The sequence below is a fragment of the Vombatus ursinus genome, unplaced genomic scaffold (assembly GCF_900497805.2).
Source record: "Vombatus ursinus unplaced genomic scaffold, bare-nosed wombat genome assembly UNPS02014770.1, whole genome shotgun sequence".
Lineage (NCBI taxonomy): Eukaryota > Metazoa > Chordata > Mammalia > Diprotodontia > Vombatidae > Vombatus > Vombatus ursinus.
The window spans coordinates 14,876,384-14,899,662 of record NW_020954548.1 but is presented as its reverse complement, the minus strand read 5'-3'; the positions used below and the strand labels follow the sequence as shown (position 1 = coordinate 14,899,662).

The 23,279-nt window shown below is 38.8% G+C and overlaps 1 protein-coding gene across 4 annotated transcripts in view; it reads right to left on the bottom strand.

The window, feature by feature from the left end:
* The window catches only part of FREM1 (FRAS1 related extracellular matrix 1), a 161,590-nt gene that overhangs the window by 73,668 nt on the left and 64,643 nt on the right, over positions 1 to 23,279 (bottom strand). For 3 of the 4 annotated variants that reach the window (XM_027863226.1, XM_027863227.1, XM_027863229.1), the window contains exons 13-18: positions 20,013 to 20,180; positions 12,496 to 12,704; positions 11,558 to 11,651; positions 8,784 to 9,036; positions 2,892 to 3,083; positions 1,645 to 1,830 (exon numbers count right to left, since the gene is read on the bottom strand). In XM_027863226.1, the coding sequence (XP_027719027.1) occupies positions 1,645 to 1,830; positions 2,892 to 3,083; positions 8,784 to 9,036; positions 11,558 to 11,651; positions 12,496 to 12,704; positions 20,013 to 20,180 (1,102 nt within the window). The remainder of the gene's footprint in view (positions 1 to 1,644; positions 1,831 to 2,891; positions 3,084 to 8,783; positions 9,037 to 11,557; positions 11,652 to 12,495; positions 12,705 to 20,012; positions 20,181 to 23,279) is intronic. The other variant, XM_027863228.1, reaches the window with a different exon arrangement.

Here is a 23,279-nt window from a genome sequence, read left to right as displayed (position 1 = left end):
AAGAAAATGGACATGGAGGAGATGGAGGGGGGGCAGAAATGAGAGCTGTCTTCACTGAATATTTAAATGACTTTTGTTCATACAACACTCCATCTCCCGTCCATGTGCCTTCATACTGACTGTCCTCTATGCTTGGAATATTCTCCCTCCCAATCTCTGCCTCTAAGACTCCCTTTTTATCCTTCAAAATTCTGCTCAAGTGCTACTTTCTACAACAAGCCTTTCCTGATTCCCCCAGGTATTAGTATGGCTCCCTAATTACACCGTATTTACTTCATACAAACTTCTATACATATACAGTATCTCCCCCAGTGGAATGTAATCTCCTTGAAGGCAGGAATAATTTCATTTTTGTCTGTTATATACCTGGCACCTAGTATAGTATCTGGCACATCACAAGCAATTAATAAATGCTTGCTAGTTGATTGCTTGTTACTTAGACATTATGTTTGAGTGGCAGAAAGCAAAACCCACTAAGGTGTTCATCAGACACCTGGTGAACTTTTGTAAATGTCAGGATCATTAATTTCAGACACAATATTTCTCACCTCTGTAGTAAACATGTCTCAGAAGTTAGGTCAGAGACTCAGAGACTCAGAAACATTCCAAAAATGTTTCCTCTTGAAGGTTAGGTTTTTTTTTTTGTAACCCAAGAGACTAATTCTAAGTTTTCATCCTTAAACTAACCCTAGGACTACGGTGACCATTGGGCGATGACTTTTCTTTTTATTCAGAACAATTTGTAACTAATTGTTTACTAAGGAAGAAAGACTCTTTAGGAAGAGAGGGGCTGAAATCTCTATCAGTGAATGGAGTACCCACACCAATCAATTGACCAATCCTTGAAGGCTTAAGTAAATGCCAAAACTACAATACTCTTTGGTCCTATGAATGCTAAAAGAAAAAAAAAAAGCTCTCATTATAACCTATCCTAATTTCTTCCATGAATGAAATATCAAATTACCTCAAAAGAGGCTCATATCCACATGAAAATAAGGAGAAACTCAACTATAAATAAGATTCTAATAGCCTTGACTATGCTACTTTGATACTTGAAGAATCTGTAATTCTGTCAGCTTTCCCCTTGCACAGTCTGCTACTCCCCTCTCTGCAACTCCCCTATCACGTGTAGATGGCTTGATGTTATCCATCCATATGTCCATGTGCTAAGCCTTTCTATTTTGGTAGAATCTAGGTGAGCTCATGCCCAGACTGCATAGCCTTTACAAACTCAGAATCACTCCATATCACGATATAGCACCAAGGAAGAATTTAAAGAGGAATCACCCAACTATAACAAGAACTTCTTACATGTGTTTAGTGCTTTTAACTTTTCCTTTCTCAAACACTGATTTAAAAATAATAGTAATAATATTAATTAAAATAAGTAACAATTAGTAAATAGTATACAGTAATAAATATTAATAACAAAATAATAGTAATAACAACAGCAACAATACTAAATTTATATATCACTTTAAGGTTTGCAAAATGATGAATATTCATTTTTTCATTTCCATATCAGCTTAGGCATCATTCTGCCAACAAAGAATTATATGATTTCTATGTTCTCTTTTAGGTTCTAATCTTCTATAAGTCTATTGGCTCAGAGAAGTAGCCAGAGGTCTAATGACCATGACTTACCTATACTTATGCCAATATTGCTTTTTTCAAAACCTGGTGAAGGTAATATATTTTCAACATAACCAAATTGTGGAGGAGAAACCAAAGCAAACTCTAAGTCATCCATGGCTGTGTCAGGGTCAGTAGTGATTAAATGGTTAATGGTAATGGCAGCTGAAGAGCCCTCATCCACAACAAACCGGGTACCTGCACATGAATAACATCAGGGTTGTGATTTCACTTTTTATCAGAAATGATGAGATCAAAAGGGAACAATTGGAATTTAATTCATGGGAGACTCTACATGCAAATTTGCTGGAATGGGAAGATGATCACATTGGTTGACAAACCTTCCCTTCTAGTGAAGGTCTTGGGGACATGGGAGATGAGGGACATGTTAGAATTTAATTTCACTTAAAAATTGCATTTTCTTCTATAAAAAAGCCAGATAATAACCAAAAGACAGCAGCAATGCTACATGCTCCCTTATAGATTTCCATTCTTTCTAAAGTCCTCTCTCTGATTTCCCTTGTGTCACCACATAAGTGACAAATGAAAAAAAAAACTGCCCAACAGCCTTAGTGATAAGCCACTAAACATAGTTTACGTACTCAAGATCAGTTGTTACCTCCGTTTGTCAGAGCACTAATTGCCTGAGAGCCATTATGAATTGCTCATAACGGACATTTTTTTCATGCCTTAGTGCTTAATTATTCTTCAGGGACAATGATTCCTTTCCAGAACATTGCTTGGGTGATAAGCTGCAAATTACAATAATATTCATACATATGCTTGTATTTTTTTCCAAGAGACAGAATGTATACAAAATGCCTATGAAGAGATGACTTTCTAAAAAGCAAATAAGGTTAAATATAGATAAATAGTCTCTCTGGTCTACTTACTTTCCTTTAATAGAGGTTATTATGGGTAAAATAAACGACTCTCTAGTCAGAAGGCAACTGAAATTTTCCCATTTGAAATTAAAGCAAAAAAATTGAAGACATTCACCTCCCCTCTTCCAAATAAATATGTATGTAAAATTGTTAGAGCAAATTATTTGTCTTGTGAACATTTAACAAAACTGATTTTTATAAGCCTCTGTGCTTAACTTAGTTAAAATTAAAATGGGACATATATAGGAGAGCCTATCTTCATGGTTTTCTAGTCTCATCATAACTCAGGTCTTACTATTTGTAGGAATAATTCTCACATTAACCTTCTGACAATGGTTTAACATGAAATGACTTTAATAGAAAAAGAATTTTCACCAGTTGTAACAGTTGGGGGTTGGTTGTCCACAGGGTACACAGTCACATTGAGATCAAACACTGGAAAAGAATGGTGAAGTGGCAATGGGAAAGACGCAGGTTCTTGGTAGCAACAGTCATGAGGGCCAGCTTCTCCATCCGAAACCACCAAAGTAATGGTGTCAAAACAAGGGGCCATGCCAATCTCTCCACCTGGAAAAGATAACTAGGTATAAGATTTTGATTTTTTTTATAACAAAGAAATAACATATCATGTTTATGCCCAGTCCACACTCCCTGTCTAAACTTGGAAGAGTGAAAAAACTGGAGGCGTGGACATTTCAAAACCACTTCCATGGTAATGATATTATCATTACGCAAACAAAGCACATATTCACCTGCTGTTCTTAGAGTACCTTTTTCCTGAAATCTCTGACTATGATGGCATCAAAATTGGAGCTGACCAGGATTAGGAGTTCAGGAAGGCAAGGGGAAGCTACAGAGGTTGCTTATGCTGTGACAGTAACACTCTTCTCTTCAATTATCAATTGCCATTGATAAGCAAAATGGAAAACCAGTACCTTTCACCACTATAAATGCCCATTTGCACCAATATCTTAAGTTAACTATTCTCAATTACTTATATGGAAGGAGGAACTGGACGCACATAATCCTAAAGCTATATTCTGGTTATTTGTTTCAACCACTTTCTCGTTAATTTTTTTTTTTTTTTGGTGAGGCAATTGGGGTTAAGTGACTCGCCCACAGTCACACAGCTAGGAAATATCTGAGGCCGCATTTGAACTCAGGTCCTCCTGACTCCAGGACTGGTGCTCTATCCTCTGTGTCATTAATTTATTTTTAACCAGGGTTGCTAACAAACAAGAAAGTCATTGGGGGGACAATGGACATTTCCTTTATTTTCCTTTTCTACCCTGAAATGATCCTATTAATAAGTAGCAAAATGGCCCCCAAAATGATAAAGGAGAGAGGAAGACATGAATATAGGAACCAGGTTCTAACAATGGACAATGAACTTCTGAATAATTGAGTATTGTCTTGCCTTAAGGGGATTTTAAAGTGCTTTATAGGTATGCTTTCATTCATGCTCACACCACTTTGAAAAGATAAAGAAGGCAAGAATTAAATTGAGATCACTGACTAGTATGCAGCCCAAAAGACCTGGGAAGTCATCTTCAGGCTAGGTCAAATAAGACAGAACCTTGGAATCATGTCTGGCATTGGTTTCCCTATTTTACAAAGGATGTAGAAACAGTAGAAATGACAGAAAATGGCAACCAAAATAACAAAAGGGTTGGAAAATAGACCTGTTAGGAAAAATTAAGTTGGCATGGGGAGGATTAAGATGTGTCTTCAAGTTTACAAAGAGTTATTAAGAGTAACATGACTATTAGTAGTCCATAGCCATAAGTGAATTTAACTTGCATTAAAGGAATTTAGTAATACAAAAAGAATATTTTGATTTTAAAAGTGATTGAGCCATGAAAATATTGAAGAATCTTCTACTCTTACCTCAAGACCATAGATCTCTGGTGGTTTATATAGTTGCCTCCCTAGAGGCAGAGTGCTAAATCATATGACCCTTGAAAATTTCAAGTCCTGGGATCTTTTATCCTTCATTCTGTAGTCAATAAGATCATAGGGACTTTATAGGAATTCTACTCCAACCCTCTCATTTTATGGATGAGGAAACTTCAGGTTTGAGAGGGTAAATAATTTGTCCAAAGCCACACTATAAGTAGTAGAACCAGAAATCAAACCCATATCTTCTGATTTCATATCCAGGCTCATGTATTTTCAGAGTCCAAACAAGGAGGCACATCTGGAATTCAGGAATAAGGTTAGAAAATGTAACCCTTGGAACCTGAAGGCAAAAAAAAAAATCCCCATAAAATGAATGAGCTGAGTAAGCTATCTGTGGAAGGAAATTAGCCTAAGAAACAGCCTGTCATGCGGCAGATAAAACTGAAGTGCTTCCTGGATCTCTGCTGGAGGCCCAGAGTACCTCCCTGGAAAGGAAGACAACCATTTAAAATGTAACCGATATAAGAGAAAGGGTAATTTTGGAAATTGGAGCTTGTCTGTCATCAGGAAATGCTATGAAAGCCTCTTTTAGTGAGTGATAAAGAACTTTGAGAAAGGAAAATTATAATGGTAAGAATGTGAAATTAGTAGACAGGATAATCTGCATGGTCCCTTCTGGCTCTAACATTCCAGGAGGGACGCTGTGATGCTATTTATCCAGTCCTGTCCAAGGGTGAAGGGTTATCTGATAGACATAAGTCATTTGTTACTAGAAAGTATATACTATGTAGAGAAGTGGAGATAATTCTCCAGTCTCTACCAGGCTAGAGGAGGAGACATTCTCTCTTGGTCTCTCTAATACTATCTCTTCACCACTACAACTGATTTCCCACCTGCCTCAGTCTCTTGGATTTTAGTATACCAAGGAACCCTGGATCTAGTACAGTGGGAAGAGCACTGGACTTGGAGTCAGAGGACCTGAATTCAAAGTCTACCCTCTGGGGCAGCTAGGTGGTGCAGTGGATAGAGCACTGGCCCTGAAGTCAGGAGGAACTGAGTTCAAATCCAGCCTCAGACCAAACATTTGACACCTACTAGCTGTGTGACTCTGGGCAAGTCACTTTACCCAATTGCCTAAAAAAAACAAACAAACAAACAAACCAAAGTCTACCCTCTGACACCCATTGCTTGCCAACTTGGACAAGTCACTTAACTGTCCTCGGCTCTAATTTCCTCACCTATAAGATGAAGAGGTTGGACTAGATGGTGTCTGAGCTCTCTTCCAACTCTAGAACCATGACGCCATGATAACTTAATATCCCTCAAGTCCATATAACTCCTGCTCTTATTCCACGTTCACCAAAGAAATTCTACTTACTAATTCAGTTTTGTAGCTACTTTGCAACGGAGAAGGCCTTCTGAATTGAGAGAAGAAAACCAGTATTCTTTTTCACACTGTACATCGGTCCCCTCCCCACCACCTTTGTCAATGAATAAATTGATCTTATGATCTGTTGTGAGTTTGGTTGGTATATTTTTTTGCCTGAGCTTGTAACTCATATATAGTACAGCTGAATCAGGAGAGGGAAGTCACACGCCCCGGGTCATTCCAACCTGGGGGAGGGGTAGATATTTCCTCCAGCTTCAGTTCTTGCCTCCAAATCCAGTTCTGACTTCTCAACCTTAACTTCACTCCTATAACCAGATTCCCAATTGGCTCAATCTCTTTCATTTCAGCATGCCAAAGGAAGCCCCGGAACTGGACAATCATGGTTTCTCGGCCTCACCCATTTGGATCCTACTGCTCCAGCTCAGAAGAGATTTCTATTTCCCATGCCGATGATTATTCTAACAATGAGTATGCCTAAGCGTGGAGACAGAATATGATGACCCTGCAGAACCTGATTACCCTGGGTAGACTGATAAAAACAAGTTGCTCATTCTGTGAATCTAAGGACTAGATTCTGGACCCAAAGTGACCCTTCTACTCTTATAATGTCCAGCCTAAAAAGTCAGTCAATTTTATCCTATCTTTCCCTCTAAATGCAAAACATTACAAATGCCATGTAACAAACCTGAATTTTAAATGGAAAAATGCACTTTGAATTCCATCTTTTATTCGTTTGATAACACCAAACACTTAAAGTGAGCATGGCCAAATTAGATTGGCAATAGCACCATTAAATCTAATTTGTTGTAGCCTCTATGTATGGCAACCTCCACACAACAGAGACCTAGAAATACTAGGCTTTGCTCTTCAGACACCATTAAGGTGACACTGGGCAGATTGGACATCCCATATGTAATCCTGCAAAAGAGTTATTCTTTCTTGGGTCATTTTTCTACCAATCTAATTAAACAGAAAATATGGAAACTAGAAAAAAAAAAGCAGTGAATTCTATTCTATTCTATTCTATTTCACATCAAGGACAGTGGACATATGGAATATGTCCCTAGGCCAAGGACACTGAAGAGAAACAAACTAATGAAAAATTTACTGAGGTTCATTACTATAGAAAAGAGAGAAAGCAGATACTAAGCTAAACTTTAAGCCAGTGAATGTTAATACAGGAAATTAAAATTTTTTACATTCATAATTTTTCACATGGATACTTACTTTACAGATTTAGGCCTGGAATGGACCTCGGAGGCTATCTAATAGAATGCCTCATTTTATAGCTGGAAAACTGAGGGCCAGGGATTAAGTGACTTGCCCAAGGTCACACAGGTTGTGAGTATAACCTGTGTTTCAGAGCACAGTAATCCAAGGATGCATGATAAGAGATGTCAGAGGAAAAATCTAGAGGTTCCATGGATGTTTGCATACCTGGGAATGGTTCATGGAGAATTCTGGGAAGAAAGGGAAAAAAAAAATGTGTGCAAGTTCCAGAGAAATGAATGTGTTTTCCGTCTTGAGGGGAGCAATGTGTTTCTTTGATAGTGCCTACATCCCAAAGCACTGTGAGAACCTACTACTGAGGAGATGCTGCTTGGCAATGCAAATACAGTATTATGGACTAAATCCAGTTGAGAGAGTCAACCCTCATAGAGACCACTCCTTTTACCTGTGGTGGCCACGTTTAGAGGAGGATACAATGCACTACTCCCGTTCTAGGACCTAAGTAGGAAGTCTTTCTTGCTCCAGGCAGTTAGGTGCATCTCTGGTTGTTGTACTTTCACTACTCTGATCAGTTCCTACTTCCCCATTCAGAGTTCTATTCAATCTCTCCTTGTGATGTTCTAATTCATCTTCTTTGACACAAAAAACTTCTCTGCAGTCACTTTCCCATCATTTTTCAGGATGCAGGCTCTGGGGAAGAGACAAATGACTGCATGTGTTTCTCTCCCTCAAGATGGAGAACACATCTGTCCCTCTCTCTCCCTTCTTCCCAGAATTATCCATGAACCACTCCTAGTCACACACACACACATATACAAATTCAGGAATTTTCCTTAAAAAAATTTCCGTTGTTATACCACTCGGGATTGGTGGGCCTCAAATGATGAGTTATATATATTTCTGAGGGAGGAATTTGAACCCAGACCCACTGACCCTAATGGCAATATTCTTTCTAATGTACCACAATGCTGGCATTTCAAGAGGACTATTTCAAAACAGCCTTCTGTGAGGAAGGAAGGCCTACACAGGACTTCAGCTAAAAAAAATCTGAGGATGTTAGTGAGGATTGCAAACTCAAGATGAGTCATCAGTAGGATATGGGAGCCAAAAGTGTCGATGCTGCATTAGGCTGCATTTAGAGGTAGATGATGCCCAAGGTTAATAAGGTGATAGTTCCTCCATTCTCTGCTCAGGTTCAACCAGATATGTAAGTATTTTGTTCAGTTCTAGGCAACACATTTTAAGGACTTTTATATATCTTTTACTCCTTGAAGATGTTCTTTTATGGATCTCAGTTAAAATACGTATACGGTAGTCCATTGTACCACACCTAAGTATTATCTAAAATAGAGTTTTTTGAGACCTCGATCCACTCCTGCCCCATACCCAACACACAGCAGAAATATCATAGAGGAAATTAACAGGGTGTGCTGGGGAGCCATTTTGGCAACCCAGAGAATTGAATTCTCTCATCTCATTGCTTGACTTCCCCAGTAATCTACTTTTCCAGTCTTTAAGACCTACTTCCACGCTGAAACAACCAGTTGGAACAAGTTATGTGTTTATAATGCCTGAAGATAAACTATAGGCTTTTTATTTACAAAACAGGAATGAGGGATAGGAAGGTCACCGGAGCTCTCAGAGGAATGACAGGGTGACAACAGCAGAGGATCCCTAATCTCCCACCTTCGTTCTGACCGCACCCTGCTCCACCTCCTACACCCATCTTTATCATTAATGTCATTTACTTGTGTGTTGGTATGTCACAGTTCCAGCATCAACGTCTCCCTGGGTGAACTGGTCCACAGCGATCCCAGATTTCCTCACGACCCCATGGAGAGGCTGACGAGTGATCATGAACATCAGCTTGGTGTCATCGCTGTCTGTGTCAGTGGCATGAATGTGTTCTGAAGTGATGACCACTTCGTCTCCCTCAGGGCAATGCACTATGGGAACGAGGTCAGCCTTCAGGACAGGGGGTTCATCATTTACTGGTAAAACCTAAGCAAAAAAGGAATGGTTGGCTTCCAGAAAAAAAGAAAAAGAAAAAAATGACAAATTGCCTAATTGGTAATCCATAGCTCACAGAGGGAGAAACAGAAGTTTTCAATCTTCTAGACACAGGAAACAATAGGTGTGTAAATTGGCCAAGCAGCCTGCATCTTTTAACAATCCCTACATGCACCATTTTGTAAAAAATGACCCATATGAGGGATATTGTAGATGGGGGTGGGTGAGTACGGTTATCATTTTGGGCCCAGCCAAACCCTCTCACACTGTACTTCAACTGTTTCAGAGCTAGCAAAATATAAAGCGCTCTTCTCCTTCATTGTTAAACTTCTGTGTATTCTAAGGGAAACCGAATCCATATGTTCTGACTTAACTCATCAAAGTTATTTTTAGCACAAGTTGCATGGTGACTATGATGCCTTCCTCCAGGCCCATTTTCCCACCACCCAGGACGCTCTGGACCCAAAAGTGGCCACATGTGTCATAAGTTCTAGAAATTTTGAGTTGACCTTGAAACGCAGTATGCTTGAAATCAGTCAGAACTCCAGGTGGAAAACCAATAGAAGCAGCTGAGGTATGGTGGAAAGGGCACCAGACCTGTGGCCAGAGGACCTCGGTTAAAAACCCACTTCTGCTACATACTACCTGGGTGACCTCGAGCAAGACATTTAACCTGAGTGTCATCATCTGTGCTTAAGGATTGCTAAGGTCCCTTCCAGCTCTAACATCCAGAGAACCTTCTCTGCCATCTGATAGGAGAAAAAGGATGAAAAAATTTACAGCAGCTCTAATTTCACATAGGATTTGATTGGCTTGATGATTTCCTAGCTGGTCTATAGACCTGTGATTTTCTTGGTGTAAGGAACTTCTGGTGTGAAAACTCCCTCCATCTACATAGACCAGCCTGAAGCACTGAGAGGCAGTGCCCGTGGTCACATAACACATTTATCCACATGACATCAATTATCACGCAGAAATCTGGGGGGGGGGGGGAAATGATTCTCCAATATTCCTTCTAGGGAAATAGGATAGGGATAGGGATATAGGATAGGATAGGATAGGGATAATTGAAATTTCCCTAATGGGCTCATACTCAATGGGCCATAACTGTAGTCATGAAGTTGACCTGTAGTGTTTCCACTCCAATATTCTAGGTTGAGAGTCAGAAAATAGCTAGTGTTGGCTTCTGTGACTAGAACTCCCCACAGTCCAAGTTCTTATCTCTGCTAAATGTGGTATTATCTTAATGTTAGTTTCATCTGGGATTACCTCCAATCTGTCCTATATATATCTTGGTGATTTCCCCATTGCATTGTGAGATCCTTGAGAGCAGGGGTTTTTTTTGCTTTTTATTGTAACCCTAGAGCATGGCACCACACCTAGCATATAGTAAGCGCTTAATAAGTGCTTGTTGACTTGACTTAAGGTAGCCTCATCATCGGCAGTGTCATGGTCTTCAATAAATAAGACTAGCTAATAGTTCTGCTAAAAATAAGCACAGATGTGCTGCTGTTTCCATTTAAAGCATTAGGTTTGGAATCAGAGAGCCTAAGTAGAAATCTCATCCCTGGTGATTATTACCTGTCTGACCATGGGGAAATTACTAAATGTCTCTGGGCCTCAGTTTCCTCCTCTGTAAGTAAAATGAGGGGGTTGGACTAGATGAGACTTTCAAAGAGAATAAGCTTTTGTTTAAAGAATGACAATAAGCAGATTATTTCCCAAACTACTCTCCCTGCATATTGTCAGCAATAAGATGGATGTGGGTGGGAGACACAGAAGTTGGTTTTTTTCCCTGAAATTTGCCTTTCAAAGAGAATTCTCTTTCTTTACCCCTTCCTTCTTCCCTCCCCCAATTGAGAAACACTGTCAGTGAAGACAACACTCTTTTATGTCACTGAAATGCTGCCCAGTCATTAGCTATGGAGACAGAGGCCCAAATTCAGCCTGGATTCTCTAAGGCTGATTCTCTAGGCCCAAAAGAAGAAAGTAAAACTTGGCTCATTTAGAATGGCTACTTACAGGAATGTAATGGAGCCCACTTACACTGGCAGAGCTGCTGATCTAACCCTTCCTACAACATCAAAGTCAAGTTAATAAGCATTTATTAAAATATCTACTATATAACAGACACTGTGAAAAACTCAGAAATCTGTGCAAAAAAAAAAAATCCTTCACCCTTTGGCCCAAGTACTTCAGGTATGGCAATGGTCCATTTATACAGCTACTTAACTTTTGTGAAAAGTTCTTCTCACAAATAGCTATTGTACAGTAAGAAGAACATTGGTTCTGGAGGCATCAACGACAGAGGATCAAATCCCATCTCTGATCCTTACTACCTGTGTCACCTTAAGCAAACTGCTTACCTACACTGGGACTCAGTTTCCTCATCTGTAAAAAGAGGGAGTTGGATTAGATGTTTCTGACGTCCCTTTCAGCTCTTTACCTATGGTCCTGGGGGCTTTCAGAACCGGATTTTCAACACAACACAGAGAGGGAACGTCACACTAACCTTGACCTGAAGGACAAATTCTGCAGAATTTGTTCCGTCTGTTGCCTCAAAGAGTATGTTGTCATGAAGAACCTCTGATCCATCATGGTGATACCTGGGGGAATTGTATTTGTCAGTGATTAGAAATGACTCCAGGAACTTTGCAATGGAGAAGCTGAACTCAATCTCCCTTGCTCGTTTTGTGTTTTCATTCTAAGAAAAGTGGGTCATTACGAAACATCTTCCAGGCTCTGCAGCGGTAATTTTCAAACATTTCATAGGCTCAGTTTCAGTCATGAAGAATATAAACACAATCTAATATAGTCATTATTAACTTATATGGGACAAGCTTCTTGGAGATACAGCATTGTAGCTGGCTTAATATTTATGTTAATTATTTTCTTTCACCAATGTTAGCACAGTGCCTGGCACATAGTAGGTACTTAATAAATATTTATTGATTTCTTATTGATTCTTCTCCTGACCCTTCAAAAAATTCCACATATATCCTTCCTACTGGACTCAATCTGACAGTAAAAAAGTCAAAATTTTTGAGGCATAATGCTCATATTCAGGTTGAAATAAGTAAAAATTTCCCAAGACCTAATAGGAATGCCACATTTCAGCATGGTTAACAGTTCCCTCTGTTCCGACAGGTTAACATAGACATTATACTTGGCTATTCATTTGACCTTCACTTAGTTTAGGGATTCTTAGCTTTTCTGTGCTACGCATGACTTTGGGATTATGGTGAACCTTATAGACCCCTTCTAACAATAATGTATTTAAATGAATAAAATAGAGCCATAGGATTACAAAGGAAATCAATTAAAAATTTTTTTTAATTTATTTTTTACCCTGAAATCTATTCACTGATCCCTTGAAGTTCTTGAACATCCAAATAAATATCCCCTGTCCTTGCTCAAGAAGATACTGAGAAGACATTAAACTTTTCTAACCTAACTTTTAATGCGTGGAGGTCTCCCCATGAAAACTCGTCTCCACGGCTTAGAGGAAAACCATCCAGTTCCACCATTCCATGTAGCGGCAGCCTCTTGAGGGACAGTCTGAGTTTGTCCTGCTTTGTATCCATGTCTGAAATCAGAATGTGCTCTGTAGTGATGACACACAGACCTCCCTCATCTACTTGCAGGGAATTGGTGAGCACCTGGAAAGAAGGAAGCATTCAAAGTTCTTTGTGATAAAAACATCCCAGGAAACTAGCCTTCAATAAACAATAAATCCCATCAAATCATAATAAACCCAGGTTCTCCATTTCCCTAAGGATCTTCCCTTGGCCTCTCCTTTGCTCTCCTTACACTCTCTTATCCTTGGAGAGCTCAGTAAGTCCCATGCTTCTAAATATCACTTATATTCTGAAAACTCCTAAATCTCTATCTCCAGGTCTAACTCTGACTTCTCTTCTGAGGTCTACACTGGTATCTCCAGATGCCTTTGGAACAGCTCCACCTGAATGTCCCATAGGCACCTCAAACTCAATGGGCCCCAAAACGAGTTTACTACCTCGCTCCCTAAACCTGATTCCTTTTCTGACTACACTATTTCTGTCAGTGATCAGGTTATTCACCCATTCTCCCCCATTCCAAATCTTGCCATTATTTTTGAGTCTTTCTTTTCTCTCATTTCTTATAGTCATTCAGTTGCTATATTCTATTGATTCCACCCTGTGCAACAACTCTTGTATTAATTTTTTTCTCCTTAATTCCAACGGCACCACCCTGGGGATCCATGTACCAAGCAGATGGAGGATGTGGCATTGAGTTTGATTTTAAAGAAAGCCTAGGAATCCAAAGGTGAAAATGGAGGAGAACATTCCAGTGGACGAAATAAGGTGAATATAGGCTTGGAGTTAAGGTATATTCAGGAATAAAAGAGAAGTTTGCTTTTACTGGAGCATAGAATACATATTGGAGAGTAAGGGAAGTCTGAAAATTAGGATTGTGCCAAATAGTAAAGGCCTCGAATGCAAAGCTAAGGAATTTGAAATGGACTCAATAGGCAAGAGAGATTTTTTTTTTTTAGCATATGAATGATATAACCATTTCTGTGTCTAACACATGTTATTTTGACAATGGTTTAAAAGAGTATGTGTCGGAGGCAACAGAGAGTGGAGGTAGGAAGTGCTGCTAAATTTTTAAAAATACTTTAGTTGGGTGCATATGAGGTCCAATTTTAAAAGAAGTCAGTAGCTTGAGATCATCAGAAGAGTTCTACAGTATCCTAAATGCTGTAAAGATTTCCTCTTATCCAATTCTGACCTAGGCTTATTTTCCCCTCTTCGTACCTCCCCGAGACATACATTGTTAAACCGGCTCAATGAACTAACTGTTCAACTATGTTATTGTTGTTCAGTCATTTTTCAACTCTGTCTGACTCTTTGTGACCAACCCCATTTTGGGCTTTCTTGGCAAAGGTACTGTAGTGATTTGCTAGTTCCTTCTCCAGCTCATTTTACAGATGAGGAAGCTGAGGCAAACAGGGTTAAATGACTGGCCCAAGGTCACACAGCTAATAACTGTCTGAGTTCAAATTTGAACTCATCTTCCTGACTCCAGCCAGGCCTGATACTCCACTGCACCACCTAGCTGTCCAATTGTACCTCACATTTTAAACAATATCATCCACTTGTTTTTGCCTACGTGCATTATTAGGTGTGTATTATGAGTGGTGGTAGCAGCTCTCATTCAGAAGGCTCTCTGTTCTCAGGCTTGATGACACCAGATCAATATTATCTGCCACCAGTAACACCTGGAATAGGTCAGTGAGGAATCCTTTCCCATTTAGTCTCTGTGATAGGCATTGTTCATGAGACAGTTAGGTAGCTTGAATGTCAGGAAGACCTGAGTTCAGATCCAGCCTGCACACTTACTAGTTGTGTGACCCTGAGCAAGTCACTCTGTATGCCTCAGTTTCCTCAACTGCAAAATGGGGATAATAATACCTATCTCCTAGAGTTGTTGTGAGGATCAAATGAGATCCTCATTTTTGTAAGATTTGTAAGAATTTTCCAAACCTTACATGTTATATAAGTGCTAGTGATGGTGATAAAACTATCATGACCATGACCATGAGGGTGACGATGGTGGTAACAACAGCAAACCTCTTTGGTCAGCATGGCTCCCTGGCTTTTTGCCTCTTGATTTTGATAATCAAAGGACCTCCAAAAATGTATCAAGTAATCCTGTATGATCTTAAATGCACACATGGGAGAGAGACCCCTTGCAGAAGGAGAACTTCAATAGGATCTTGTATTCTCTGTAACTTTCAGGCAATTATATATCTATAAATGTGCCTTGTGTTGAAGATTTTTTTCTTCCATTTTTTGCAATTTGAAGGATGTGCAGAATTCCCAGTGAGGAAACTTCTTCCATCAATGCATATCAATAATTATTCTGCAACTTACAGTCTTAGAGAATTGCCTAGGCTTTGTAAAAGGCCTTCCATCCCTTTCTTATATTTTCATCAGATACAGTGAAGTGATTTGCCCAGGGTTTCACAGAGATCCTAAGTGTCTGAGGCAGGATTTGAACTAGGGTGTTCCTGAGTCCTGGTCCAGTCTTCTATACACTGTGCCACCTAGCTGCCTCTAGCCTTTATTCTCTGGACAGCCCCCCCCAATGCATGTTGACATTCTCATTAATAACAAATCCAGAAGACATTCAACTCATAGGTTCTCCTCAAAGACACAAATAAATGAAGTGATATCCACTTAAAAATTCATTTGTAATCCAAAAAACATGGAGATACTATTTAAGAGGGCAGCTAGGTGGCACAGTAGATAGAATGCCAGTCCTAGAGTCATGAAGACTCACTTTCCTGAGTTCAAATCTGACTTCAGACATTTAGTAGCTGTGTGACCTTGGGCAAGTCATTTAACACTGTTTACCTCCATTTCCTCATCTGTAAAATGAGCTGGAGAAGGAAATGGCAAACTACTCTAGTATCTCTGCCAAGAAAACCCCAAATGGGCTCACAAAGAATAGGACATGACTAAAAATGAGTCAGCAACAGCACTGTTTAAAACAATTTGTCATGACAGTGAAAGTTTAAAATAAAAATAACCTGCTAAGAACAAGAAGATAAACAAAACGGACACTAGAGAGTCCTTCTTATTAAAACAAAATGACTAAAATGGGAAGAAAGTATAGACTGCTGGAGTGGGGAACCTGCAACCTTGAGGCCACATGTGGCCCTCTAGGTCCTCAAAAGGGCTGCACTCAAGGACCTAAAGGGTCACATAAGGCCTCGAGGCCACAGGTTCCCCACCTGTGGTATAAAGGAGAAAGAGCTGTTGTTGGAGTTCAGATGATTTGGGTTCAAAGTCAGCCTCTGACACCTGCTGTCTGTGTGACCCTGGATAATCACAACCTCCCAGGGTTCCCAGGCTCTCTCTACCACTCTATGTGGCAGATGGGAGGAGCAAGCCATCCTTATCTGCCTCTCCCTACAAAGATAAAATCCCAAGGCTGGCTCAAAAAAAGACTACCGTGCTACACATATCTTATTATACTTACAATAAGCCTTAAATAAATCCTGGTTGTTAAAAGTGAACCTGAAAACAGCATTTTTTCTATTTGACACATGACAAACATACAATAGCACATTGCTTTGCACATAATAGCTGTTAAATAAAAGTTTGTGGAATTGAATTGAATTGCATAATAAAGCAATAGGGGAACTATGCATCATAAATATTTATAATAATGTCCTTCACATTTATAACTTGAAATTAATACATTTCTGAAAAACTGTTTCCAAATGTGAAGTACAATTAAGTTGCTAACGACTAAAAGCAATCATCAGCCAAATTCTTCCCCCATAAAGGGGGGAGGAAGTTGGCTAGCAAAAACAGAGTTCCTTCTCAAACGCAAATGTACCATGTGTTTGAACAGAACCCTGGCTTCTGTAACCTTAAAATATTTTGCTATCACTTCATAAATTTAAGTTTTCTGATTCAATCTTTTAAAAAATGAAACCTACAATTTAGGTACACTGTCACCAAGTAGTACATCATGGCCCTATTTATCAAAATTTTATAATAAAAATTAAAGCTCTTTATTGGAATAGTCATTGAAATATTAAAGCATCAATATTTTTGGAGATTAAACTACATAGCAATTTTTCAAAGAAATAAAAATGTATGATTCAATCCACAGAATCAACGAATCTTAGAGTTAGAAGAGACCTCAAGGGCGAGTCAGGTTTAATGCATACCCCAAGAGTGAACAGAGTGCCAGGACTGGATTCAGGAAGATCTGAGTTCAAATCCAGTCTCAGATACTAGCTTCCTGATCCTGGACATATCACTTAATCTCTGTCTTTCTTGGTTTCCTCAGCTGCAAAATAGGGATAATAACAACACATACCCCCCCAAAGTTGTTATGAGGTTCAATTGAGATGATATTTGTAGAGCACTCTGCACAGTGCCTGGTATATAGTAGGTGCTTAATAAATGCTTGTTTCCTTCTTCCCTTCATTAATTTAATATTTTATTCATTCAGTTATCCCCCTTGCTACCATGAATTTGATATACATTTCCTCTTTACTGCACCAATCCCTTTTTTCAAGAGTTTGTACAGGTTATTGGAACTTCAAGCCAATTTTGAGTCAAAAGCTCTTAGAGCTTCTCTCCTAGTAGGTTTTTCAGTTCAGAGAATCATCCTTGTGACTGTCTTTTTCAAGCTTATCAAGCTTATTTTCCTTCTCAGTGCTTAATTCAACAAAGTCTTTTCTTCATTCCCACAGAGCAGATTAATAGTGTTAATTCACATCTAAGGTATAAAAGGCACTTTCCTCCCAATATAAGGAAGGTCACTCAGGTGTAATTATTGCCATTTTACTTATGAGGAGACTCAGGCCCTGAGAAATTAGGTGATTTCCCCAGCTAGAGGGTAACTGAACTGGGACTCAAACAAAAGATTTCCGACTCTATAGTCAATGCTCTTTTCCCTTTAGTACATTGTAGAACTATTTACTGGTATTTACTCCTGAAAGTACTCCTGTCTATCTTACTCCAGTTCAAAAGAAAGTACCTTCCCATTTCATCTATTAAGTTTCCCCATTCTGATCATATTTCTCCTGAAAGAAGTGTGAGTTATTTTGCACATATTACTACTAGTTTTCCTAAGCAATACTTGAACAACATTTCTCTGTTCAACTTACAAACTTTCCTAGATGATGAGTCTGCTTAAAAGACTGTCATTCTTTACATGGTCAAATGCATTCTGAACAAATTTTAATTTAATGTCTTTGAACAGGTTAAAACTGGTTTCATCACAGTAAGCATGGACTTTGTTTAAAACAGAGGATGAAGAGGCAGAGAATACTGCGGAAAGAAGATTCCTATGCATAAAAAAATAATAAAACAATAACTTTTATAAAGTGCTCAAGACTATAGAGCCATCTAGTCATTAGAGGTAAAAAAGAAACCTAAGAGATCATCTTGTCCACCCCACTCATTTTTACAAATGTGGAAACTGAGGCTCTAAGAGTTAAAATCACTTTCCCATTAGTTAGCATTAGTTAGTAAGTGACAAAGCTAGGATTCAAACCTGGATCCTCTAAGTCTAAATTTAGTGCTCTTCCTCTTATATTACTTTCATGGTTAGCCTCTCTCCCAACTGCACAGAGAAGCAGAGGAGACTCCATTCCTTTGCTTGTCTCCCTTTTAATATCAAGAGATCATGCTTTAAATGTCTTTGTAGTTACTGAAAGGGAAAAGAGAGTCCCACAATGGTGATACTAATGATGTACATAACTCTGAGGAGGGAGGAATAAAAAAATGCGAAAAATATCAATCTCCTTAGTTATCAATGGGATACAATGTAGTGGAATATTAGTGTGTAGAAAGAAATGGGGTGGGGGAGGGTGGAATAGTCCAAAGACACATGGAAAGAATTGTATGAATTGATGCTGGGAAAAGCAAGCAAAACCAGAAGAACAATTTATACTATAACATCAATATTTTAAAAATGAACGATTTTGAAAGACTTAAAAACTCTGATCAACTAGATGATCAGCCCTGATCCCAGGGGACTGAAAAAAAGAGAATGTTGCATAGAGAGAGACAGAGAGACAGAGAGAGAGAGAGAAAGAATATAAGCAGTCAAGCAAACATTCACACATTGGCCACAACCAAAATACATATTTCCCATTTTGCATATTGGTCCATTCTCTCTCTCTCTCTCTCTCTCTCTCTCTCTCTCTCTGTCTCTCTCCTCTTTCTTTAGTGGGTGGCAGGAGGTGGGAAGGAGAAAAAAATAAATTCTTGATAATTGAAGAAATTTAATTCAATTTGAAAAATCTCAGTCCCATAACTATAGAAGTAGCACAGGTGGCAGGTCATATTTTAATGATGGGCCACAGTTCCTTAAGGCTTATCTAAACATTGGGTGATAAAGGGAGGAGGAAGGATAAATCCATTTTTAGCTTCTTTTGGAAATTATAAAGCCTATCTAGATTATATGGTAGCATTGCTGGCCTGCAGGGAAAGCAAATTAGCACTCTTTGGTTGCTAGGAAACCCATAATTTAATCTCCTTCCACTGTACAACATGTGAGACACAAGGAAGCAGGAGAAAATAAAATTAAAGAGGTATTGATGAAATTTGAAAATACCTCCACATTTGGGAACTAGAAAGTCTCACCTTTTAGATAATAGAACTTTGGTTACATGAGAAGTAAAAATCTCTCTGCATTCCCAGTTAATGGCATCTAAAGAATGCTATTTACAAAAAAATACAAAGAAAAGTCATTCTCTTCAATTCAATTCAATGAGCTCCTACCCGGTTACATATGTAAGATATAGAAAGAAGAGAGATGTGACATATCTTGCTCTCAGAATGTTTAATGGGAGAAAGAATGTTTTGGGGAGAGGGGAAGCATTGGCTCTGGAGTCAAAGGACTTGGGTTCGAATACCACTTCTGATGCTTGCAACCTTGTAACCCTGGACAAATCACTGAACTTCACTGGACGTCAGTTTCCACATGGATAAAATGAAGTCAGGCTACCTCCTCTCTGAGGTCCCCTCCAACTCCACTTCTATGGTCAGGGGAAATTGGGACTTTGCTCCAAAGCTCTTAAATTTAAAGGGGACTGGCAGCACATTACATTCCTCTGGCAGGATGGAAACAATTAAGCTTAACACCACATTGCCAAGAATGGGAGCTCTGCCCACGGGGGTCAGCGTTCTGGAGTATCTCCCTCATGAGACTTAGTTTCCCAGGGTCTCTCCCATGCCTCTCCTTCAATGAATGTCTTTAAAAGTTTGTTTGAAAGCATTTTATATGCATCCTACCCTGGATGCCCAACGGCTAATGAGAGCTCTGAGGGAAAGTGAGATTAATACAAAGGAATATGCCAAATAAAATATCAAGAGAAATTTGAGACCTTAGTCTAATTCCTTCCTGCCCTTCCTTCTCTTCCCTTTTCTACTCCCCTTCAAAGTTGTACCTACCTCAGGAGCCTGATTGTCCACAGGGAGAATAGTAATGTTAAAGCAAATTCCATGCAAAGCGCTACCATGTTGGTTACTGATGGAGAAAACAAACTGAACGTGCTGGAGATGGGGTCCTATGTCTCGCATGGGAGGCATGTAGGCCACTTTCATGTGGTTTACAGCATGCTGCAAAGACAATTAACAATGGGAAAGACAAGTTTGTAGTGACCAAGCGCTTGCAACAGAGCTTTTGTGGCAGTTGGCAATGATTAGCCTAAAGAGCATTTTTCAAATGTGACCTTAAAATTTCTTCTGAGATAGATAGTCTCCAAGAGGTAAAATCATCTTTTTTCACAAATTAGGAAAGAAGTGAGATGATAGTAATGCTTCTCTCCCTCATCTGAAAGTCACAGAGCATCTTGTACTGCTCTCATTCCATTTTCACATTATACTTGGATGGTTATTTGTGTCTCATCACCTATTTATAGATAAGCAATTAGTGGAGCCTAGCATTGACGAGAAGGAGGAAAGTGGGCAGGATCTCATTTGGGAAATTGTGTAGCATTTTCAGTGACCCCAAGCTGTGCCCTGCAATGAAATCCTATCTTTTTTAACAATGTTTTCCTGGTAATGCTGTATTATCATATATCATGAAACATTCAAAGATCTCAGAAAAATCGCAAGTGACCTGAAGGACAATAAATAATAAACATAAAACATGTGAACGTGTTATGCAGAGTATTATCAACAATGACTCTTGCATGAGAAATGACATGCAAGTAAATTAAAGATATTTTAGCATTTAGGTAGCATAGTAGATAGTCTGCTCACCTAAGCATCAGAAGAACCTGAATTTGAGTTGCACCACAGACAGTTATTAGTCATGTAACCCTGGGCAAGTTGCTGAATCTCTCTCAGCCTCAGTTTCCTCATCTGTAAGATGTGATTAATAATGGCACCTACTGCCCAGGTTTGTAAAATGAGATAATATTTTAAAACACTTTGCAAACTTCAAAGCATGACATATATGCTAGCTATCATGATGATGATGGTGATGGTGATGACAATGATGATGGTGAAGATGATGAAGTGAACATAAAAGTAGATAAACCGATGTTGTAACAGAAGCTGGAGAAATCAGATGGAAAACATAAGTGTCATATGTAAAATTAAAAGATGTAGAGGTAGGTGTCCAGTGAATTGAGCAGATCCTCTGTGGAAGATTTATGGAAAGACACGGACAAGAGTTACACAGAATTAAGAAGGCATAGGTAGGTTAGGCTTTCTAGTGGTAGAGAGAGTGGTCCACTGGAAATCTAGATTCATTAAAATATTAGAGTAAGTCTTAGTACCTTCTACTAGTTCTTTGAGGGCAAAAACTAGGTCTTAATATTTATGTTAGGCCTAGTACAATAGACAACAAATCTTGGCTAACTTGATTTGAAACGACTGTAACCCACAACCCAACTTAAATGCCATGTCTTCCATTAAGCCTTTCCTGATCCACTTGATGACGACCTCCAACTCAGACTTCATTTAGCATTTTATTTTTTATTTCTTTAAAGCATGTATGTTATATATGGAAACATCTATCCTTGTGTCTTATCTCCCTAACAGAATATAAGCTTATCTCTCTTCCATTACCTAGTACAGTGCTCTACCCACCATACTGGGTTTATAAAGATCTGGTCAAATAAATTGAATGGCTGCATCCAACAGCTAAGAGCCACACAGAAGACAGACAGAGAAGTATGAAAGAAAGCTAAGTATGTCTTTCTATATTTTTTTTTGTTCTCATACATCATTGCAATTTATATCTAGCAATCTGGGGTCAGGAACTCTATCAAATGTAGGACTCCCATTGAAGAAGGATCAAAATACAGAGGGATATTTCCAAGGGTATCCTGGGAAATGTTTATCAACCAGCTTTCCACGGGGAAAATGTATTCAGAAAACATTTTTAAGTTTAATCTGTTTTATTAATATTTTCTCTAACTCTTTATTAAGTCTAGACAATCAATAAAACAATAAAGATCTGGTCTGTAGCATCTGCTGATTTCTGAGATGTAAATGATCACACTGAAAATTCATTAATAGGCTCTACACTGGTAAGCTGCCTATAGCACCACTCCCACCCCCATATTTCCCTCTTTTTCAAACTCTACAATCACAGTGACCAGATATCACTGGCTCTCATTAAGACCTTCCCACAGTGGTTGTGGAGCCAGATTCAGAGGTAGATACTGCACAAGAAGCCTGTACAATGCTCAAGACCCCCACAAATGTAGATAGATTCCTTCAGGGTATCTGAATAATAGAAGAGTTTCTGGGATTTCATGGGAGCCCCCTGCCAGTTTTGTTTTGGTGGGGGTCAGAGGTGTATAATTTTCACTTACGCCAGAGAATCATGAAAGATCATTCTCTCTGTGTTTACGAACTATTCTACTCAAGGCCTACTCTGAAGCTATATTACAGTGTGCTTATGACCCTGATTTATCAAATGCTATTTCAGTAAAGTATAACTGTTGACAGGTCCAATCAAGAGGAACGTGGTTGAGTACTGGAGGACAGAAGTAAATGGATTATATTGAATAACACTTTAAAAAGTTATTTCTAGTCCAAGTATTGTAAATACTCAAATCAACTACAAAGGACCTATGAAAGAAGATGCTAACCACCTCCAGAGAAAGAACCAATAAATAGAGGTATGCATAGTATGGTTTTACATATCTAGGTATATGTGTATGTGTATCTATATGTGTGCATATATGCCACCATCTGACACAGATATACATGTAGGTAAAGATATATCTGTCAAATTGTGGCCTTCTCTAGGGCAAGGTGAGGAGGGAGGTAGACAGTTTGAATTTAAAATGTAACAAAAAAATAAAATTTTTAAAAAGTTATATTCAATTTGGGCAAGACAGTAATAATTCAACAAATATTTACTGAGCTTCTACTATGCACAAAGCACTGTGAAAGGCTGCTTATAGAGATACAAAGATGAAGATGCCATAGTCTCTGCCGTCAAGATGCTAATATTCATTATCAACATTAATAAGAATAATTGGCATTTATTCAGTGTTCTAAAATTTGTAAAGTGTTTTATATACATTATCTCATTTGGGCCTCAAAACAATTCTGAGAAGTAGATATAATAAGCATTATTGTGACCATTTCGCAGTTAAGGAAACTGAGGCTCAAAGAGATAGGATAATTTGTATCCGTGGCCACACAGCTAGTAAGTGTCAGCGATGGGACACCACATATTTGTATAGTACTTTA